Raw genomic sequence first — 23,642 nt, 5'->3', positions numbered from 1 at the left:
TTTTTTCATATGCAGTTTTCGCTAACATACCAAATTTCAAATACCGTTAAAAATAGTTTCCATAAGCAGAATTTGAATTTGTTTAGTTTATTTGAAAGGTAGTTTTATATGGATTCATGAAATGTCCACAAAAATATTTTCTTTTTTTTAATATGGACGGATTAGGCTTTCAAACCAACTATATCTCAATTATAAGTATTTAACATGAGCTCTGTTAAGTCGTTAACAGAGGTATGTTAAGAGAAATGGTAGGTGTCTTTACTAGTTAAATTCGAATTTATCTTCACACCCTTTTCATTCCATACCATTTTTTAATTTTTAAATGAAAGCAAATGCAATTCAAAAAATTTCTCGACAAAAATTGCTTAGTATTATGTGCTTTGAATGAACCGATGTTTTAAATCCTGTCTTATATTATTCTTCTTAATGAACGGTCTAATTTTTCAAATTTCGCAGTAAGAATGGATCCATTACAGTTGTTTAAGATAAAAATCAAATGTACCGAATTTCGATCATATTGATCTATTTATTAATGTTGTCTGGTGAAAATTGGTCTATAATAGTAATTTGCAGTAGAAATTAACAGCACTATTTTTTGGGCTAAATAGGTCAATTTTTCGGGCCTTTCCCCACTTAAGAATATTTAGAAGAAAGTTTTTGCTAATCAATTAGCGGAACATACGCAATCACTAATATGTACTTTCCTAGTCAGAGAAAAAGCGCTCCTCTTTCTGATCCTCATTAATATATTAATTCTTTTTTTTCAATGACCAGCCATCACTCAGGATAAGTCCCCTACACGTCTCCCCTACAGAGGAATCTCAAACGCGGGAATAAATTTGCATGTGTCTATCACCCAATGAATATAATAGGTTAGCGTGAAAGTTCTGTCGTATTTGACTACCGTCAATCTAAGTTTATTTCATAGGTCAAGGTAAGTAATGGCGGATCTGATTATGTGGCGTAGCTCCCGTGGGAGGTGAGAGGACTATTTTCAATATCCTCCATCAGTTACTGGGGAAATGCAGTGGATAATGTGCATTTGGTATGAGTTCCAGAAAAGAAGCCATACTGTCGGTTGCTGGTAGGAACTTATGTGACACATTGGTAGAAGTAGATAAAGTTTTAAAATATTTAAAACTGCCCAAAATGGTTTGCCAATTTCCATCTTGGAAATTTCACCCTCGAAAAGAATCGTCGATCTGAGCGATAATGATATTTGGCGACACATTCCACTTTGCAATTGCAAAGGCATCTATCGTTTGACTAATGGAAGAAGACATGCTGAACATTTTCAATTACAAATGTTTTATTTACTACATAACTTTTCCACCAACCTAATATATTACCACATCGATATGTTCAGTTATTACAGTTTGTGTACACAAAGAGCTTGATTTCCAAACCTTTTTTTTTTTATCTCCCGCTATGCATTTATTTTATATGATATCCCCTTCAATAACTTCCGCTACTTCACTACCGTTAATAGCGTTCTGTCCGATATTCTCTATTGAAAGATATTACGCCACAAGATATTCTAACATACAAATGCGCACGTAGTCCAAATGTTAAATGGCACACAAGAACAATAAAGCTAAGAAAAGGGAAGCAGTCTAATAGCGAGGAAGTAAACATGCTTTTGTTTTCTGCAAGTGCTTACTGCAGACATTATGTTAAACGCTAAGCAGTTCAATGAACGAATTCAAAGATAATTTATTCAACTTCAAGGTAACTCTAACTATAAAAATAAATACTCGCACTTTTTCAGTAGCGAAAAGAAATAAATCTACGTTTAATAAGATCAAGAAAAAACTACATTTCTCTTCAGAATGCCATCACCTGATATATTAAATAAGTCTATCTGTTTGTAACAAACAGTAGAATGCATTGGAGATCACATAAGGTACATAAAGCACACTTCACCAGCATATGAGCTTGAGTCGATTCAACCAAGTCCTTCTGTCCGTTCTTGCATTTTTCTGTTATTCTGAACACTTAGGATCTCACAAATTGCATTAGAAAGGTAGACTTTGTCATATACATCTCTAGTTTATGACCAGCGATCGAACCGCACTTACACTATAAATAAAAAGCTGCCATTTCTATAAGAAATAGTGACTTAAAATTTGTTATTAAAATTAAAAAGGGATCTTAACTTTTTAATAGCAGCAGTATTAAGATATTATTTAGTCGCCAAGGATGAATTTGTAAATACAATATTATATGATTTACATTTAATTTATTATCTGCAAATTGAAGAAGTGCGACAATAGATCTGTGGGTGGATCGCTGCCAAACCAATATAACTTCTTTCGAGATGATTTCTTACTCTGCCTATGACAGTCTATACTGTTTACTCGCTTTTCTGATTGATAGACAATATCATAGTTTTAACACTTGGACTTAATTTCATTTTGTTAATATTTTAAGCCTAAAAATATTCTAAGCAAAAATTTGTCTACTTTGAAACTGAAAACTTATTATGTGTGTTGTGCTTTAATCATCCTATTTACAGTGGTGTCATTTAACTTAATTTATAGCTCCTCCTCTACTTACTTACTTATTATTGTGCATTACAAAGTAAATGCTTGTAAACGAACAGTGGATATCAGAAGTTTGAGTGTAAACCGTGGATATCCTTTTTTAACGCTTTAATGGAATGTGAAAACAGAAAATTCCGCTTTAAATGTATATAACTTTTGTTTTAAGATTGCCTACACAACAATAGACTAACTTTCAAGATAGTTCAACATGCTTACAAACTCGGGATCTATATACAAATATACAGATACAGGTTTGAAGTAATCGAAGTGTAAATCAACACAGCCTATGCCCGTCAAAGTCGTTACAGTCAAGGAAGAGAATACTAGGGAGCGAGAAAGAGAGAGAGAAAGAGAGAGACGAAAAAGGCAACCACTATATAAAATTTGTTCCTGTCTTAATATGTACATACTTCGAATTTTCCAGAGTATATTGAAAAAGTTCACTACACTGAAGAGGTTTTTTCATTGAAAATTCAAGTTTTTCCGCAAACGCATCAACCCCTCTATACCCAGTACCTACAACTTCAGGATTTGTCATCCGGGAAGAAAAAGAATCGCGACTAATAATACAATGGTGGCGGGTTCAAATTCCAAGGGAGCTAGAATTTTTAATACATGCGAGCATATGACCTAAGTTATCCGGCAGCCTTTCAATCCACACTTTGTAAATTTATTTACACTATACATAAACAATAAATAAATAAATATTCCTTCTTATAAGCGGCTACAGAGCAGAGTTTACTCTTAAACCCAATTTCCTCTTAAACCAAAACATTGCTAAAACGTGCAATGTGCAATATGTTGCGTGTACAAATAAATTCTGTATATTTTTTGACAAAATTCAATTCAATGAAAAAAGCAATGATATACAGCAATGGCATTCAGCACCATTACATGTACCACCTTTTGCCTTCAAACGGGTAACTTGCAAGTGTCCTCGCGATTGGAAACTTTGTAATTTCGAGGCGAAATAGTCATAGACCCATTTCCGCATATCTTCAGCTTTGGGTCACGGTTGATCTACCAAATATGACAGCTTCGATCTGAATCAGAGGTAATCAGGAGATTTGAAGATCAGTTCGTGGGTTACTTGTCCAGCTTATCGGCTTACCTATATGAATGTTCATTGACCTGCAGACTAAGTCACGAAAATCTCACACACCATTCTTGAACTGTTTAATGCAATTTCATTCCAAGCCAACTACTTGTCGTTTTCCAGTTTAAAACGAAATAAAATGCTTTGCCTTAAACTTTACATTTGCCTGCACACTGAACGACAGTTTGCAAACGACTCAAACTTATAACATACAAACATCAATGTCAAAGTCATCTATGCCTGGAATATCGCTTCAGTTACGTTTGTTTTATGAAGTAAAAAATTTGAACATACAGATTTTATTGGTACACCTAATATATTGAATGCATATAAAAATAAATGGGAGCATATCAATAATTTGTATGTATTTATAAAATGTCACTTTGATCTCAGAGAGATAAGATTTTTCACAGTTCTATTTATAAATGGACGTTGGATTAACTGACAATCGTTTTATAACGAATGTAAAAGTCACTCATATATATTCGTTAGTAACTGTCTATTATCTTGAAAACGGAAGCACAATTGTGAAACCTTTTTCAAATGAACGTTATATAGCAAAGCATACGCAACATTTTGTATTTCATATTGCTTTCTACGATAGAACAAATTTTACTTTTGAACTATCTCCGGCAAAAGCAAGTGCAATGACATTTCTTTGATGACTTTGAGAAAGTATAGTTTTTCTCAAAATAATTGCAAGGACAAGAGGAGTTAAATAAATTATTACTATTTTGGTATTCGGGAATATTTTTTTTAATAAACTCTTTTAAATAAAACTAATGATTAACTATAAAAAGAAAACGCCGAATCATAACATAAATACTTAATTGTTTACAATGCATTTAGAGTACCAAATGGTATGCGGTAGGTAGGCGCTTGGTGCTATAAAATGTAATGATATTTTATGTATGCAGTTATCGCTTGCAAATATTGCTTATTGCCCACGTAAATGTTATCATAAAAATTAAGCTTGAAAATAATTAAACAGACAACAAGTGAGAAATTTGTATTCGCCTGACAGCGAATCTCTGATATCCCCATCCCTCCTCTCCCCACCCATCAAGTCAATATATATTCACAAATTTTTCGATCAAAATTTGTTTAACGTTACTTTCAAGCCAGCCTAAAAATAGTAGTGCAAATCAATATCTCTTATATAATATAATGTAGCTTCTGCCTACCATGATCGTGGGCAGATCACACCCTTTTTCGAACCCAATCTATGGCCGTTAACATAAAATTTCAGATTTCTGTCTTAGCAAGACACACAGACAAACGGAATCAAATGTTCTGCGAGTTTTTCGCTTATCGAGAGTATACACAATCTTCGGTCGCCGATGATTGTTTCGAGTAAAATAACAAATCGAATCCATTTACTTGCTTTAATAATGAATACTAGAATATTTGAAAACTTGATAAGCAAACAACGTTAATAATGCACACCCTGGGCGTGTACAATATAGCGAATGGTTAAATCCTAAATTATTTCGTTTCATACTTTGTATCGCCGCTAATTTCCTATCTATAAAGTTTATTGATTTATGTTTCATTGATTATTTTTTATAAGAGTGACTTGACTGTCGGCATGAATAAAGTTCCCATTAAATACTATCAGACACCTAAAAAACAACAATACACAGGATGAGTTTATGTTAGATTTGTTAACGGTGAATAAAAGCGGGCAATTTCGCTTTATAGGTTACAATAAAAATACCAAAATCCGAACATGGATAAGGCGGCGCACGTAAATACGACTTTTGAGAATCTCGTATAAGGCGCTTCCAAATTACAAAAAATATACTTTGATATATCTACGCTATACGATAATAATAATTGCGTTATCCTGCAATGACATATACTTCTGAGAAGAAAATTAAAAAAATTAATATTAAAGAAATATGTACTCACTTTGCATTTCCCATAACATGATCATCGAAGGTAGCAGTTGTACCAATTCGATAGCTGGAACTTTTCTCGTATTGATTAATCAAATGTTGATTACTAAATTGAGGATATTGTGTAATTTCTTGAGGTATTTCAGATTGTTGGCCGTATATAATATGCTGCTGTCGCTGTTCTTGTTGTTCCTGCTGCTGCTGCTGTGGCATGTTATTTTGAATAGCGTTGCTTTGCGTCGACGGTTGGTAGCATAAATTATCTATCATTAGCGAGCTGTTATTATCAGTGCTAAAAGACACTCCATTATGGGCATGCATTTGTTCCATGGTAGTAGAATTGGCCAACATATTACCAAAATATGCCGAACTATTGGCAGGTTGCGTTACGGATTCGGCTTTACTGTAAAGTATTTCATTTTCATGTGTGCCAAGTATAATACTTGAAGCCGACATGTTAGATAAAGGTGAACTTATTGCAGATGATGGTTTAGAAGAGGCGGGTGCATTGATGGTCGGCCCTGATATATTGATTGCGTTGCAACCATTAGTGACTTGTTGGAGCTTGATATTACTTAGCCGCTGTTTTGCTAACGAGCGACATTCATGTTTATGATTAGGCCAATCTATGTGTTGATGCTGGGTTGAACAGTAATATATTGTTTTACATTTCGAGCAACGCAATAAATCCTGAGTTGTACCGCAAATCGCACATTGCTGTTGTTGTTGTTGCTGCTGTTGTGATTGGTGATGCGATAATTGCATTTTTGCATTTTGTGTAGAAAGGTGTGAAGATATCGGCAAAGGTGGTGGAGGTTGTGGAGTTAAAAACATGTGTTGAGAATCCATTACAATTGCAATAATTTCCTCTGTCGTTTTAAATTCCGATTTATTTTTTCTTTTTAGCAAGCAACCTGTTGATCTTGCCGCAATGTCCTTGTCTTGCCCTATTACATGTTTATCTTATCCGTCAGCTTATTGCAAATAACATATGACAAGAGCATCTCGTAGAAACGGCTGTATGTGTGCGTTTGTCTGTGAATTCGCTATTTTTGTATGCAATGTTTTGCACTTCTCATTGCACCTTTTTCTTCGGCTGCTTATTTTTGTGATGTTAACCTTGAAGGGCAACTCGCGGTCAATTAGTGAATATTATTACCTTTGCAAACAGTATATTAGTTGCATTTGGAATTCCGTTGTTACTCGACACGCGATTTATTGAACGTCCAGCGTTTTCTTGCGAGCAACAACTGTTTTCCCAAAATGAAATTTAATGAATCAAAATCAAATATTTCATGTATTTATATACAAGTATAACAACCCGGGAATAATCACATTGGCTGACTTAATCACATGTTTCTAAGAAATTTAATTAAATTGCTTCTTAAATTTGTAAGAAGCATTTTTTTTTTTTTTTTTTGGTTTACGATTTTTCTTTTGTTGTTATTGTTAGCACAATTCTATTTTTGTTGAACCAGAGCTTTTGCTCAAACTAAGCAAGCCTTTCAAAGCAACGTTAATTTGCAGTTAATATAACACATTCGATAATTTTATTTTATTATTTTCACTTATTAATTAGTTTAATAGGCAATTTAGATAAGAAACTTAATTTTACACAGATGTTTTCTAATATAATTTGCAAAACTTATCGCGTATTTCTTGGCAAATATACTTTGACAATCTTGTCATTGTACAACAGAGTTACCATTCGTACTATCTTAGGCCGTAAATTAAAGTGTATTAAATTTACGATATGAAAATACGGCATCTTTATCGTTTACTACCTTCGATTATATTAAGAGAAACTATTGCCAATATTTATGTTTAATATTTACGAGCTTTCTTGTTGCGGATATTTGCACAATTTTCTTATCAGCTACATTACATTGCCATTAATTAATTCATAATTAATTAATTCATAATTGTACGCTAAATTCATTTACTTGTATTTCCTTAAAAAAAAACGCTTAACTCACTTAATCACATATTCGTTTGTTTTCATATATGCAAAAAACAAGGCATGCTGCATGTTATCTTATTTGTAAATATCTACAGATTAAAATTTAAAGTGGGCGTGATCTGATGGAGAGCATGTCTGTGGTTAATTAAAATCGAACATTGTTTAATATTTTATTGTAAACCTGCATTAATTGAAACGTTTGGAAATGGAATTTTTTTATTTTTGTGTGATTGACAGTTTCTTCTTGGGAACTTCACATGTTGGAAACTTTTCATGTAAAGTTTTTGGCAGTCTTGTTATTGTTCTTTTTTCCTCTTGCAAAAATGTGCGCTTTAGCCGTAAAGGCGATATTAACTGACATTGAAGGCACCACAACATCAATTAGCTTTGTTAAAGTAAAATGCCGCTTAACCAGTATAAACGTTTATTTGCTTGATTTCTTGTTCTTTTCCTTATTTTTTTAATTGATTAGGATGTTTTATTCCCATACGCTAAACAATATACTATGAAATATCTCCAACGCACCTGGAATACAGAGGAAACCCAAAATATTGTTCATGATTTAATACAACTAAAGGAGCATGAAAAGTATTTAGAAGAGCTCAATGTAACGGAAGAGCAAATATGTCCAGAGACTGTGGCGAAATTTATAAATGTTCTAATAGAAAAAGACTTGAAATTGGCTCCACTGAAAAGTTTACAAGGATTAGTCTGGGCTGAAGGCTATAAAGCTGGTGTTCTTAAAGGGCAGTAAGTTGTTATGAAGAATTTTTACACAACAAATTATATCTATGTTTACAACAAATTATTTTAGTGTTTATCCAGATGTTCCATTTGCTTTCAAATGTTGGTATGATGCGAATATATGTTTAGCCATATATTCCAGCGGCAGTATTAAGGCTCAAAAATTGTTATTTAATCAAACTGAATATGGTGATTTGTTGCCTTACATTTCAAAGCATTTTGATACCACCAGTGGCCATAAGCATCAAGTAGAATCCTATAAAAATATTGCTAAAGATATGGATTACGACATTTCAGATATCCTATTTCTGACAGATGTAATTAAAGGTACGTTACTTTGCCAAATGTATTATGTATCTAAGAATATTCTTTTCGACAGAGGCGGAAGCTGCTCGACTAGCTGGAATGCAAGTCGTGGTTTTATCCCGACCTGGTAATGCTCGCTTATCTGAACGCGATAAATCGCAATTTTTGGTAGTTAACGATTTCAATGCACTTAAGATAGTAGCTAAATAATAAATAAACAAATATATAATATAAATGCATAAATATGTTAAATATACGGCAATGAATTTTTGCATTCCAGCAAACTTTGGGAGAAACGCATGTTTAAGGTTATAATGGAAAATTATGGTGGTGTAGGAACTTTATGAAATTTGATGAGGTTATAGTAGCTCTAGAGTAATATATCAGGATCGAATAATAACTTGTTATTTGTTAATTGTTAAGTTGTCTGATCGACTGGCTTTTGATGCATTGTAACCGAAGATATCCATTTTTCGCTTTTGTTTTGGATGGTCCCCGTTAAAGTATGCTGAGAGTATACATTCAAAACATTAATTAAAGATTCTTTTTATGCCAAAATATCATCATTTATTGAAATCTAGCCGAACTCGAAATTCTATGTTTATTGAAAGGAAGGAGGGAAAGAAAGAATACGCAAGGGTACGAGAAAAAAAAGAGATGAAGAAAAGTGCTTACTTCTGCTCTTCTACAGTCTTCAACGTCTAGGATTTTAGTCCAATGTCGATTAGCTTAGCGGACAAAGAGCTGTGCGTCAACCATTTCTGTCCCTCCTACAATCAACTGATCCAGTTGCAAGGCGGTCAACATCAACATGTTACCACTTTTAAAAACATCAATACCATTTTGGGACTTTCGCATCGGATACAATTCCACTGAATACACTAAGTGACGTTTTGAAGTTTTGGCCGAATTCGCCCAAACCGTAACCGCCCAAATTAAGCGTTAAGGCTTTTCGGTGGTGATAATTGCATCCAGTTAGTTTAATTGCGCACACATTTTGCTTAAATTTGAGATGGTTAACAATGTACGCGTTGCGGTTTTAATATATATCATATATAATATCTATTCCTCTTTATTTTTCCTTCTCCTCGTTGGTTGGAATGCGGTTGTTTGTAAATTGAACAACAATCACTATCAACAATGCATTAAATAGATTACAGTTCAAATAAATGGGACATTAGCGCCTTTCTTCTTGGTTTGTTTTAAGATTTGGGACGGATTTTTCAAACTTTAGCACATTTCTTCATTTGACTTACTCAAGTTAATTAATTGCATTTGTCATAGCAATTAATTATTTTCGTATTTGCATTTAAAATGATTGAAATAAACTATTCAGGAACTTTGGTGTGTGTGAATGCAACATTTCGCTGTGGCGGAATATATGAAACATCGGTTGGGAGTATCGATGCTGACACGGAAGTACATAATGTATATATAAAATCTAGTCACGATTCTTAAACGAATCAGGCATATTTTTAAAGGCCGGATGGTACAACGGTACACTGACAATGCTAATTCGGCTCACAATCACATTAAACCGCGTGAGTTGCCGAATTGGTAAGAGCTGCTACTAACGAAATCAATATTCCCGGGTTCAAATCTCATAATACTTACAGATTACTTACTTACTTACAGATTGGACACACAAAAATCCATTTTGCCACCTCTCTGTATCTTTTCCTTTTTTCACTTGTTACTTTCTCTTTCTTTCCTCAATTAAGAAAACAAAAGAAAGGCAAATGCTGATCAAGAATATATATATATAAAGTTTTCATATGTATTTCTGGATGCGAGTTCAGTTTAGCATATTAATTATTAATGACAATATATATATATATATAATTGCACAATAATCGTTGCTAATATAATTATTATATAACGTCTCTTGTGGATGTGGATGATAACTATGTCAATAATATTGTATCGAGGCAAAAATTAGAAATTAGAAATAATAAATTATAGATTATAGGAGGCTTTAATAGTCACTTTAAACGCCCTCTCCTTACTTACGATCCTTTTAATACGGAGTGGTAACGAGTTCGAGAACTTTACAGCGTTCACAAAGACTAGCTGTGATGATAATAAATACCTAAGGTCTCATAGGATCATGTTCGTCGACCGTTCGGATCTAGCAAACAATATATATGTTCATATAAATGTTGTAGTGTTCAAGTGTAGAGCACGTTGTGGAGAAAGACTAGATTTCAAATGTTAAGATACGTTCGACGATTTGAAACCAAACACTTGGGCGAAAATTGCGACATTCTTTCTTATGTATGTTTATTATTATTAGCAATAAATTCGGAGCCTAAAATTCTAAACAATAAGCATCTAAGGCTTTATTGAAACTTTTTCGACATTTGAGAGTTGAACCCACGACCATTCAGTTGTTCGTCGAGATACTTCGCCTACTCGGCCGTTCAAGTGGACTTTTCTTTTATAACAAACATATCTAGCATACTTATTGGCAACGTCCTGCTACAAGCACGATCCCAGTTTCGATATACGTTCGCACCATAAGATATGAGAGGCGGGACAACGCATTTGATCAGTCTCAATTTTCTGATGGAAGAAACATAAGATAAGGAAAAAGCTATAGCTTTCTCAGAATTATTATTACTGATAGGCATTATCGTAAATATGATCTATAGCAGTCAAACGACCGCTGAGCCAGGAGCCAATATTGGAGACCGCACTAACAAATTTAATATCTTCATCGAGCATCTTGACAAATGGCAAGGAATTGGACTCAAAAGTGATAGGCGAAATAACAATGGCTTCAGTTTTATTAGAACTCAACTTCAAGTTGCCACAATAAGGCTGTAGTATGATGCAGTCCAAATCTTTATTTATATGCTGTACCAGAAGTAGATCTGTGCATCAGCGACAGTTGTGACAACATGCAATCAGATCAATAATAAAACAAAATAGACACTAAAATGAATCCTATGTAACACCTGAAGTGATCATTTTTAATTCAGGGCAAGAGTTATTAATAACTACGCGTTGATATCGTTTTGCCAAATAAGACATGATCAGATTAATCGCAGTCGGACTCAATTCAAAATAATACTCAAACTTTTGCAACAATAAGTGGTTGCTACAGGTGCAAAATAACTCTTATGTACCCTTTCTTGCAGTGTTTAGTGCAAGTGCTTTGATCAGGGTGGTTTTTTCTATAATTAGCCTTTCAAAGGACGTCCGTTATAGATGTGGCAAGGCAGAGGCTATACAAAGAAACGCGTGTAGAAAGGGAGCAGTGTTTTACGGACGTTCGACTTGAAAATGGAGACATCAGAGTACGGTAGGAAACACTACTACTGGTATGTTGTTCCAAAGCGGGCAGACATCCTCATAATGAATTGCAAAAAATGTGGTTTCCAATTTGCATTTTAAGAGATGTAAGCAGAGCGATAAAATCAACATGTCCCATTTTTTAGTGCTCGTTGCTACTAGCAACAGGTAGACTATTATTGATAAAACATTGATTTCAAGAATACCTTATATATGCAATTAGTTGTATACAAATTCGATTTCGACATGACTTTACATAGTGGCAGAGTATTTTTAAATTCCTGCCTTAAAGTGCCCATCGATCCTTGTAATAACTGTCCAGCGCCCGTTTATAATAGATCTAGAATGTTTTTCGGCAGATATTCAATATCACCTGTAACGACGCCTTTCGCTTTTCAAAATCAATGCAACAATGGTGATAATTTAAAGAAAGACATTAGCTCTGACTGCATACGATCATTGGCTCGTTTTTACGATAGTATACCAGGTAGGTATTAAAGCATTTCTTCTCAACCTTATCGAATATGTTACTTAACTCTTTTTTTCTAATTAAAGAATATTCCGAATTAAATCATTTGAATGAAGAGGAATTTTATTCTACGTTAGATACACTCCGAAGGACTTGTCGCAAATTTAAAATAGCTACAATGGTAAAAGCAGCTTGCTTAGAAGAACGCGCTAGCACGACAAACAGCAATTCGACGGTATCATCTAAACCTCATAAATCGAGAAAATCGAGAAAAAAGAAGAAATCTTTCAACAAAACATTTGATTTGAAGTCGAAAACGGAAGAATGCGAAGATGATTTATTGCAAAGATGCAGCGATTTAAAAATTGAGGATGCATCAAATGGAAAAGAATCGAGCAGGTTGTGTATCGAAAATTTAAAATTGTCATTAAATTAAATTTTCAAAACTTTTTTAGTTTAAAAACCGAAATTCAAGAAGAAGTGGAAAAATTTAAAAAATCTCTACAAAATTTTGAAAATGAGTTTACACGACCTGGATCACCATTTTGCGACGGGAAAGGAAAAACGGGATTAACGTCAACTAATACATCGATTAAAAAAATGTAAGTTCAATCATAAAAGTTGTTAAATAAAAAACAAACCATGTTTTTTTTTTTTTTAAGTGTACCTGTAAAGTCAACGTTTACTTCCAGTCTGCGGGAACGTTTACAAAAGTCTTTCTCTTTTAACGATCTTCATTCTTTACATGAATCAAGAGCAAGAGCATCAGCGCAGTTAGAAGAGCGAAATAAAACTTTAGAACAGAGTTGCTATAAAGGCAAGAAGAAGTTAAGCAATTACTTTGAAGAAAAAGGAAAGAGAAAGGAACAAACTCAAACAACCCCAATAATCATAGTGGACTCAGCCAGCTCTTCTCCCAATTCGAATAGAAATGCGGATAAAAAGACGAAAAAAAGACTAAAATCTGACAATTTCCACGTACCGTTCAAAGTTTTCAATTTGATTGGAAATACAAAAAAGCCAAACAACTTAGCGGTAAAAGACAATTGAGCGATAATGTTAGTTCTTTGTAGTTTCTTAAATCTAATTCTTAATATCTAATTAGCTTTCAACACCGTCACCGTTACATCCGCCAGCTCGTCCCAATTTAGCTGCTACTCTGCGAGTGGAACATGTTAAGAAGAAAGTGAAAGAATTAAAGAATAATTGCACCTATCAGAATACAACGTCACAATTCGATTGGGAAGTACGGAAGACTCCTGCGTGGAAATCTTTATCGCTTAAGTGAGTAGAATTTTTATTACAAGTTCAATACCTTCATGATTCGAGTATGCTTAGTGAACCCCATAAGGATATCTTAGCGGTACGTTTGGCCACTCGGAAAGCTGAGCAAGCCTTGCAGAGACGTGAATATGAACTTAATATGGAAATAATGCGTCAACGTGTCAAATCGGCTCCTTTATTATTAGAGGGTCAAACTTATTGGGGTCCACATGTAGGCAAATTGTCTCATACTTGTCAGAAAGAAGGCCGACGACATTTATGTTCATCAAATCAACAACGAAAACATTCAAAAAAGAACTCTAGTCGTAGTCAAAGTTGTCGTCGCAATTTATTTCACAATTCATCCGTAGAGCCTTGTTTAGAGACATCTTCGCCCCATCCAAGGCAAATAACTGAGAATCGTTCTTTGCAAAAGTTTGATACCTTACGGAAAATTTATGGTGGCTTAAGGAAACGTGGATGCAGTACGAAATCGCAGACGAATTCGTCTAATCGTAGCGGTAGCACGCAACGTTCTGCTTTAAATCGGCATAAAGCACCAAAGAAAGCAACTGAGGTACAAAATTTACCTGTGGACAATGATAGTAACGACGATCTCTCAAGCTTAGATAGAGCTTTTTTGTAACTTTCCTATACATAAATTTCAGTGAAACAAAATATCGAAAATATATATGTATATCGTAGTTTATGTTTTTTTTTTCTCTTAAAAATTGTAGACAAGTGTATTGCAGCGTCTTTCCAACTCCCGATTTTCGAATTTATTCTCGGCAAAAAGTGTGTCATTCCCTAAGGATCATTGCCAAAATAACCTATATTTGGATAACGTCATAAAAATGGAAGCGCACTATGAACAAAGAATAAAACATCGATCGAAATCCACGTTCATCGGCAGGAGCAATGTCTGCCGATAACAGCAGGGAGAGTATAGCATCCTAAGTTTGCTATGACTGGCTATATCACACCGATATTTATATCCCGCATCGAAGGATGGAGAAGTATATTCATTTTGTAAAAACCTTTGCAAAGCCCAGAAGGAAACTTCAGAGACCTCTTAAAGAATATATTTTCTTGACCAGCATCAAATTTTGAGTGATGCTGCAGCATCTGCACCAAAATGAGAAAAATTGACCACGCTAACCAGCTAGCAGACGAACATGCTTAGGTGCATTTCGAGTTTGAAACTGACCAAGAAGTTATATTGTAAAGAAGTTTTCATTACTTACTGAACTCTGTAGGTGGGTTCAGTGTTTTTTGCCTGATTGGCACAGAATCGTTGTCTGCATATTCCTTCTTTGATTAAGTCTTGATAATCAATAGTTTCTAGATCATCGCCGGAAAATAGCGGGTGGGAGTGGTCGACGTCGAGAGGGGTGGAGGATGATGCTCTTTGTTATGATTTGGGATTGGTAGTGTTTTCTTCGGAGGGGAATCATTGTGCGAGATGGGTGGGCTAATAGCAGGTCTGCGTCCGAAAATAAATAGTTGGATGGTGGTCTTCTGTCAATATTTCACATCCCTGGTGGGAGAATACTTATGTTGGCTTCAATCTAGAATTTGGCGGGCTCTAAAATGCTTGCAGGATCTTGGTGTGCAGATATAGAATGCCTTGTAAAAGTGTGTCTGAGTTTGGCAGGATCGTGGTTTTCTAAATCAAGGTTTACTTAGTTCGCCGGATCGCCATGTAATGAGGTTTGGTCGTATTTACTGAACTGTGTTGTGTAACAAAGGATTCTCGATATTGCGAGTGGGCATGTATTTCCTACTTTGCTCAACTATTCCCGCCAAGACAGTCGCTCGTCACAATGCCAAAATGAATTTAGCGAAAGAGCATCGCTAACTAAAAGGGTTCCAATTTATTTACGTATTCTTTTTGATTGCTTCTTGTATGCCAAGGGTAGCCGTGCGCGAAGTTTCAATATTGAATTGACTTTATTGACAAAATTTCGCGGCTTTTATACTTATATATGTTTTTCTCAAGTTGAAATATTTACAAATTTTGTTCTAAAATGCTGACACCAGCATTTATTCTGTACGGAGGTCGCTTGGTGTAGTGTTACGCTCTCAGCAAAATTGCAAATCAGCATTTTCGCGAGCGTGCCATTTGTTTTGTTTGTATTTCATTTTATTTTTGTGTGTACGCACGCTACGCTATGCGTACCACACACTTCACCTACTTCCGTCTGTTGATGTTATGAAGATTTTGAAAATAGATCCTACAGCGTCGTCCACAGAATGTACGTTTAAATCTTTGTGCATTTATGAGTAATGAGTCAAAAACCATTTTTTTATTCCTTCGGAAAAACAGACGTGTTTTTAACTTATGTAGTACCATACGTTGTAAAGAAGTTTCGTAAATCAAGTTATCGAAAATATTTCATTAGAATGTTTCTTCAAAGATACTGTGACAATGTCGGATCAAAGAATGAAATTTAAAGGAGTTATGTCGTTTGCCATTTTGAAATGTCATACTTCGAGGAAAACCTTAGTAATGCATTGGAGACTTTTTTTTTTTATTACAATAGTTTGGTATTTTTCTTCATTAGCCTGCAATTTCGGGATCATGAAACTAGGTTTGCAAGTTCACATAGTCGCGGTCATACTCATTTCCTGGAGGTTTCCGCTTATGCGGAAGACAAAATCGTATCATTTGCACTTTACGGCTGGGGAGTGTATAATCCAGTAGCCGAATTCCTAATGAAAGTCAAAGCATTAATTCCAAACTCTTTATTCCTTAACAGAAGCATTGAAAGTTTTCGAGAGACTTGCAATCTCAGGTGCACACAATTGTCGTCTCGAGGAAGCACAAGACACATATTTTACTTTAGAAATGCATTTAAACAGACATGAATACTTTCCAAAGACATCTATTGGTTTATTAGAGGAGTTAGAAGTTAACAGGTGAGAGATTGGAGTGCAAACTACCCATCAGTGATTCATTTGAGACAGTAACATGGAGAAATCATATCAGCAGTGCTACTGCTAAAACATACATCAAGCTATGCAGCCTTAGGAGTACAACATTGCACATAGAATGTATGGTCGCTAAAGCTGAGCTTGTCTCAACGCTTTTACATGAATGTGAACTATATTCCAATAGCCAGCCAACTAACAAAATGGTACCGTGCATGAAGGCAACTTGGGAGAAAGTTCACGGCAAAGAAAAGTAGAGGTTTCGCGGAAAAAAGTATTTGCACTCGGTAGATGAGATGGGATGAATCTGACGTGCTGGACATACGAGTTGCTAAATGATATGAAAATGTGGGTCACAAGACAGCAGAGAAGCATTGACTCCTTTTTTACACTAATGGTTAGCGGGCATGGGTGCTTTCGGCAATACCTCCATAGATTCGGCCACGATAACAACCCTTCTTGCCTTCACTTTTCTGGTATAGAGGAAATGGTGAAACACGTCTTGCTGACTCGACTTTGAGTTGGACCGCCATTAAGAAATTAAACAATACCATCGGACATGCGGTTATCTAGCCATACCGGTTTATTGGGAATTAAGCAAGGTGATCGAGCGGGAAAATCGGCTGTCTCTGCACCTTGTAATTGTGGACGATATCATGGAAAAGTTGAACCTTCATAGCGAAATTGGAAGGAAATTTACAGAGAAAACAAGTGAGGGCGTTATAGTCGGGCAAGTAGATACCCTACACCACTTCGCCTAGTACATTTATTCACTCGTTTCGGTAAATTACAGCGAAAATTACACATTATTTTCATGCAGACGCATACTTTCGTGAAAACCCGCATTTTGAAGGATGCCAAACCCACATTTGACGTGGCTCAAATTTAGTAAACTTAATTTACTTCCTAAAAATTTTATTATATCTCAGTTTCAAAAAAAAATATATATTAGACTTTCTCTCCTTATAAGAACTTGCTTTTCATGACCCCCTTATACATGTTATAAATAAAAGACATATGTGATCCAGATTTCCTATCGTTAATTTTGTGCTAAATTGCTATTGTAGGACTCATTTTTATCATAAAATACCAAATATTGAATATTTTTGAAGATCTTACTATTCATAAGAAATCTTTTACGGACTGGGTCCAAGAAGCATACCTTTGTCAAGTTTTCATCATAAAGCATTAAAAATTAGAGTTTTTTTGGCCAATAAAGGCTTACACTTCCGGAGAATCCTTCTATGCGCCGGTATCAAAAATATAGATCTACATTGCCCAAAGTTTAACTTTTTTTTCGATTTACTATTATGAACCAATTTCCACCATGCAACCTGTCACCATATAAAGAGATTTGGTTTTCGTAGAAACGGTTATATGAGAGGGATTCAATAAAATTAACCAAGCAGAACAAAATTTTTTTTTTTTTTGAGTGAGTTTTGCGAAAAAATTAAAAAAATTAAACTTTTTGTATGTAACGATTTTTTAAAATCAGACGTTAAATGGGGGTGGACGAAAAAGTCGTGCGATCTAAACGATTTTCAATCGTGTTTAACATTGGATAAATCCACGTCGGCTTATAAAATTTCATCGAAATATCTCGAAAATACGTAAACAGCCAGATGGCTGGACGCCAAAAAGGGACAGACAAACTTAGATCAATTCAGATTTATTTTCTGATCAGTATAATCCATCAGGTCCATCGAAAGCCCTTCTGGATGTTACAAAAGTCCGCACGAACTTGATATACTCTGTACTGTAAAGTGTTGTAGGATGTGATTGTGGAACCAAATTTATGATACTATTGTCAGAACCACTCCTCTGCAAACTCCCATCTAGTTCCACCTTTTTTACCAACAAATATTGGCAAAATAAAGACCGATGGGTCAACATTTGCGAGAATACGACAGTTGCGACATACCCATGCGTCCTAAGGAAGTGTTCTTCTCTAATCTGAAATGATGGAATAACTCTTACAATAAAGTAACTGGTTTGCGAATTGCCTGAACTTTTTCTCTATTAGAACGATTGCATTCGAAACAACCAATCCGATTGACATCTTGAAATCAGGACACAATACATGCGTACGTGTGTGTCAACAACACTTCAATATATTACTTTTATTAAAGCTATTAGGTTCAATTTCTAATTTCCTTTTCTGAAGTATGTGTGGATAGCCAATGTTGCTGGTGTTCGTCCAATTGGTTTCATTTCAGTCTTAGGCGTTTGCAGAAATTTTGACCTGCGACTTCTACAGGTAAAAATAATGAAGAGATGGAAATGCTAGCATACATAACGGCTGAATTCGATAGTTTTGATCTTTCTCTATATAAAAAAACAATTTTCCATTTAAAATTATTGATTTATTCAGTGTACGCCGACGATAATCATTGAACGCTTAAACTTCTTCGTCTTCCAAATGCATTACTTTTCGTGTTTATTTAAAGCAATCTGCTGCCAAAACTCAACAAACACGTTGAGAAGCTTATGGCGATACTGCACCATCATCACCCAATTATCGGTTTTGATGTCAATGACAAAAAGTCGCTTAGAGGACCGAAAAAGTTCAATGACCATGAACTGCAAGACTTGTTGGCAGAAAATCTAGCATAAACTCTTGAAGAACTTTCGAATAGCTTAGCAATTGACGGATCAACTGTTTCTAGACATTTACATGCAATGGGAGGAGACCCAAAAGGCACGGAAACGGCTACCTCACAAATTGACTAAATATGCCATTTTGTCCACTTGTTGCAAGATTTGTCCAGGATACGCTGTTACAGATCGAATGGGAAGTTCTGCCACACCCAGCCGTAGTCAACAGACATGGCGCCACCTGGCTACCACTTGCTGAGATCGGTGCAGCAAGGCTTCGCTGGTAAGTTGACGAAATGCGAAAATGGGTCGATGCGTGGATCGCTGACAAACCGGTATAATTTCCTTTGACATGAGACCGTCATGTTGTCAAAAATATTGTACAATATTGCAGAAAATGATGGAACCAATTTTCCTTTTCAAGTGAAAAAGTGATCAGAACTTTTGCAAACATCTAATAATAATAATAATATTTACATAATATTTATTTGAGCTTTACTAGTCAACTCTGGTCGTTTTGTGAATTTCAATGAGACTCTGTGTCATCGAATTTTCATCATATGTGCCGTGTAGAAAGAGATCTGTAAATGCAATGCTGCTGTCATAGTCTATTATTGGCAGTTGTTGGCGAATGTTACATTAAAACGGGCGAAATTAAGTGCTAAGGACAACTGAAAGAAAAATTATATGTTTACACGAATATGATGAAAATCATTTTATAATAAAAACAAACATAAAAGGAAAAGAAAACAAGAAAAATTTTAATGCAATAAACAAAGAAACGCTGTGTTCACGTTCACGTTTGTCTAACAAACAAAGACAGATTTTAAAATTGAAAAAAAAAAAAACAAAAAAAAAAACAAAAAGCAAAGCAACAATTAACAGCATACATATAACAACACACAATAAAAAATAAATAAAGAAAAATGCGTCTTCACATCTTCGGAGCAACTGTTGCGCTCCTTCTAGTACTGGTGTCCGGTGAAGATTATTCGAATTTTGAGGTCAGTAAATACATTATGAATGAATCACTTTAAGATCTATGAAATTTATTTGCTTGCATCAATAACAGCCGGAATTAGTAGAAATGAAAGAAAAAAAACAAAAAAAAAAACAAATTCACTGAGCAAATAATGGAAAATATTTCGCTCCTATATTTTCTCCTTTATATGCATATATCGATTGAACGGATAAAGATTTATAGTCGACTATATAATAAATAAGCTTATTATTTAAATGCGATTTATTTATTTATTTTTTTTTTTTGTTTTCTTTTTTTACTTTAATTTTATAACTAACGCATACATTTGCATTTATTTTTTATATATGCATAACAAAAACAACAACTACAAAAATAATAATAATAATAACAATAACAACAGCAATAGCAATGACAATTTTAATGACAAAACTACTCACATGAATGCATGGAAAAAACTTGCTGAGATTGATTGTACACCACTTTTCATATAAACAGTTTCACCATTTAGTTGCTTAAGTGAGAAAAAACATAAATAGAAATTTTTTAAAAATTAATGCAAATTATTATGTTCCATAGTTTTTGCTACAGATTAATTAAATTTTCGCAATTGGCCTTTGAGCTCATGTAAACATACATATATAAATAATGCACACATAAATATATATATATATATATGTATATATATATTTAGACTAAAGAAGTAATTTCTAGCATTAACAAGTAAAAACAAGGCCACGGCTCACTACATTAACCTAAAATTATTCAAAAAACGACTTTTCAAAATGAGGCATTATATGGCTAGTGATCGAGAAAGTCGACCGATCCGAACCATTTTCAAAAGTCTTCGTCCTTGGTCCAGAACCTGACAGTCCACCAGATTTCATCTCAGTATGTCTTGTAGATTGAACATAAAAAAACAAAACGGAAAGACGGACAGGCAAGCTTAAGTCGCTTCGAGAAAGCGGTTCTGAATCTATCGCTTTAACAAAAGCTGGGTCCAACTCAAGTTTTTCTAGGTATTGCGCACATCCAGAAGTGGTGTAAGGTATAAGAAAAGTATAAGCATTAACATCAATACCAACAAATATGTGTGCGTCGATGAACGCAAGTAAATCTGTTGATTAAGCCATCTCTGCTTATCCGTCCATTGTAAGATATGTACTGCTTTCTCTAGAAGAAAACCTTTGGCTTTATGCTTTCTTCATTGTTCTACTTAGGCTAGGCTCTCAGATAAGACAAGTCTAATCAAGCCTACAATTGTCATAAAATTGTAATATACCCTTCTACCTCAACGAAGATGGAGATATAAAATCTAAGCAAGGTCCATGTAAAATTTAAAAGTCAGCTAAATGGGGCCAAAGCTTGCCTCGTAAGGAAAATAGAAGAAGGAGAAATTTCCAGGTATAAATCTATATTTACCTATAATAAATTTGAATTTAATTAGAAAAGACATCTACTCTATCCCTTAACAGAGCTCTGTAAATCCTCTAATAACAATTTTTAAATATTTAGAGTTAAGGCATAGTTGAATTTGAAAGCCTACTCAATCCATATTAAAAAACGTAAAAAATTTTTTGGTGAGCACCTCTTGAATCCATATGAAGACAACTATAGGAACTATTTCTAATAATTTTTTGCTAAGTATGTAATATTTAAAAATTCATTAATGATAGTTTTTGAAAGCAAAAATATGCATTTTTTTCGCTCATTCGACCGGTATTTTCATATAGACTTACATGATGTAAGTGGATATAGACGACCGTTTGCGCTACAGTCTCAACTATTCATGTCTTTACCAACCATATGTTATTCGGAATATTTGACGGGCCTCTGCAAGCTCCCTACTGGGGCTCTGTTAAGAAATATGGTATACAGTTATCGTCGGTAGTTAAATACGAGTTTATCTTCACACCTTTATCATGTGATTATCTATAAAAAGCGCTTGCAAATTATACTATGTACGATATGTACAACCTGGTGTAATGGCCACGATATTTCGAACAAGTCAAGCCTTGCTCTGTTTCATAATAGCAAAAAAAAACATATACAAGCTAGCGTCTGGGTGGCCCAAACCGATTGTAATTGCTTCAGCCTTTTGATCCTTTTTTACATCTCTTTCTTTTTTAACATCATAATGAAGGTAGGATGTCACATTTGAGTCAATAATAATTAAGATGTTAAGAGAAAAAATGGCTAATTAGCTTTTATATCCACTATCGAAAAATGAGATTATATTGCTTATACCATAATGTTCGCAGCATCGTAGAAATATTCATAAATTTCGTATTTTTAATCAGCATAAAATTTTGTTTAAACATACAATACACATCTGTCCTTCTCTACGTTTGTCTGTTGTTAAAATCTGCTGGCATTTGAAATTTGATTGTCCCTCTCTCACAATATATCCATGGCACTTGGGATATGTTTTTGATGCATGTTTGGCCGTTTGTGCATTTATCTGTTGTTAAAGTCTGCTGGCACTTGAAATTTGTTTGTCCCTCTTTCACAATGTCCATGGCCCTTGAAACATGTCTTTCACGGATGTCTAGCCGCCTTAACGTTTGTCTGTTCTTGAAATTTGCCGGCACGTGAAAATTGTTTGTCCCTCTGTCACAATATCCATAGCACTTCACATCTATCTCCGACGGACATCTGCCCGTCTGTACGTTTGTCTGTTGTTAAAGTCTGCTGGCACGTAAGATTCATTTATCCCTCCATCACAATATTCACGATACATGAGATATATCTTTAACTTCAGCTGATAGTTATAAACGGAATTTGAAAACATGGATGACTTGTCTGCAATGGCCAAAGCATTTATTGACACAAAGCTTTGCAGAAATGTTTGCTGCCCTTGTTAGTCTACTGGCTTGCCTGTAATTAAGAAAAAGCGGAATTTTTTTTTTTTGCTTTATGGTTGCTCGTAAAAGACAGACACGCATATATCTAGAAAAAAGCGTAACATGAATATACAGTTGATCAGAGATTCAGACTCACTTTAACCCGGTCCCATTTACTTCGCATCAGATCTTTTCACCTTGAACATAAACTTGAACCTATATGCCGCACACACACTTGAAGACATTCATATAATTAGCTGAAGGGTATAAAAGATTCGTTTTAAAGCCAATATAGTCTTCTTTCTTTTGTTTCTTTCGCTACGCTTAGAAAGCTGAACGGAAAGAGATAATTAGTAAAAACTCATTCAATGAAAGCAGGAAGGTAGACAAGAAAAATGAAATATAATTTACATTTTTACAATTCGTTAAATTTATGATTCATGACAGTGTTTAAGTCAATCAGTCAGTCGACGTTTTTTACAAATTTTATTTCTTTTATTACCCTTACCTCTACACTTGTTATATATAATACAAAAACAAGGGGGAGAAAAAAAAAAGTAAAAGAAAAATAAAATAAATTGAGAATGGCTTTTTTTGGGTTTGTTTAGCGATAAGCATTTAACTTGATACTTGTGGTGACCCCTTCCTAATTGTTGTTTGTCTTGTTTCGCTTCTCTTTATAGTCGTAGGACGAATTAGTTTTGTTTGCATTAAGTTTGAC

General features: G+C 34.5%; 4 protein-coding genes across 6 annotated transcripts in view; 3 read left to right on the top strand and 1 right to left on the bottom strand.

Annotated features, from left to right (window-relative positions):
* Positions 1 to 7,207, bottom strand: part of LOC119638111 (hypoxia-inducible factor prolyl hydroxylase) — an 18,597-nt gene extending 11,390 nt beyond the window's left edge. Inside the window, exon 1 of the mRNA XM_038034738.1 lies at positions 5,551 to 7,207. Within this exon, the coding sequence (XP_037890666.1) occupies positions 5,551 to 6,386 (836 nt within the window). The 5' untranslated portion in view covers positions 6,387 to 7,207. The remainder of the gene's footprint in view (positions 1 to 5,550) is intronic.
* A 585-nt stretch (positions 7,208 to 7,792) lies between these two features.
* LOC119638145 (enolase-phosphatase E1) lies at positions 7,793 to 8,790 on the top strand. The gene is made up of 4 exons (XM_038034806.1): positions 7,793 to 7,892; positions 7,970 to 8,247; positions 8,312 to 8,568; positions 8,621 to 8,790. The coding sequence occupies exons 1-4, from the start codon at positions 7,821 to 7,823 to the stop codon at positions 8,755 to 8,757; spliced, it is 744 nt and encodes a 247-aa protein (XP_037890734.1). The 5' UTR covers positions 7,793 to 7,820; the 3' UTR covers positions 8,758 to 8,790.
* A 3,297-nt stretch (positions 8,791 to 12,087) lies between these two features.
* Positions 12,088 to 14,219, top strand: LOC119638098. The gene is given in 5 exon segments (XM_038034722.1): positions 12,088 to 12,328; positions 12,397 to 12,709; positions 12,766 to 13,345; positions 13,416 to 13,594; positions 13,649 to 14,219. Coding segments are annotated over 5 exon segments (1,884 nt in total).
* A 5,487-nt stretch (positions 14,220 to 19,706) lies between these two features.
* Positions 19,707 to 23,642, top strand: part of LOC119638153 (putative cysteine proteinase CG12163) — a 48,899-nt gene continuing 44,963 nt past the window's right edge. For all 3 annotated transcript variants that reach the window (XM_038034813.1, XM_038034812.1, XM_038034814.1), the window contains exon 1: positions 19,707 to 20,103. In XM_038034813.1, the coding sequence (XP_037890741.1) occupies positions 20,026 to 20,103 (78 nt within the window). In that variant the 5' untranslated portion in view covers positions 19,707 to 20,025. The remainder of the gene's footprint in view (positions 20,104 to 23,642) is intronic.

Source organism: Glossina fuscipes, unplaced genomic scaffold, assembly GCF_014805625.2.
Source record: "Glossina fuscipes isolate IAEA_lab_2018 unplaced genomic scaffold, Yale_Gfus_2 73, whole genome shotgun sequence".
Lineage (NCBI taxonomy): Eukaryota > Metazoa > Arthropoda > Insecta > Diptera > Glossinidae > Glossina > Glossina fuscipes.
Note: the sequence above shows the minus strand (reverse complement) of the source record. Positions and strands in the feature narration are given on the sequence as shown.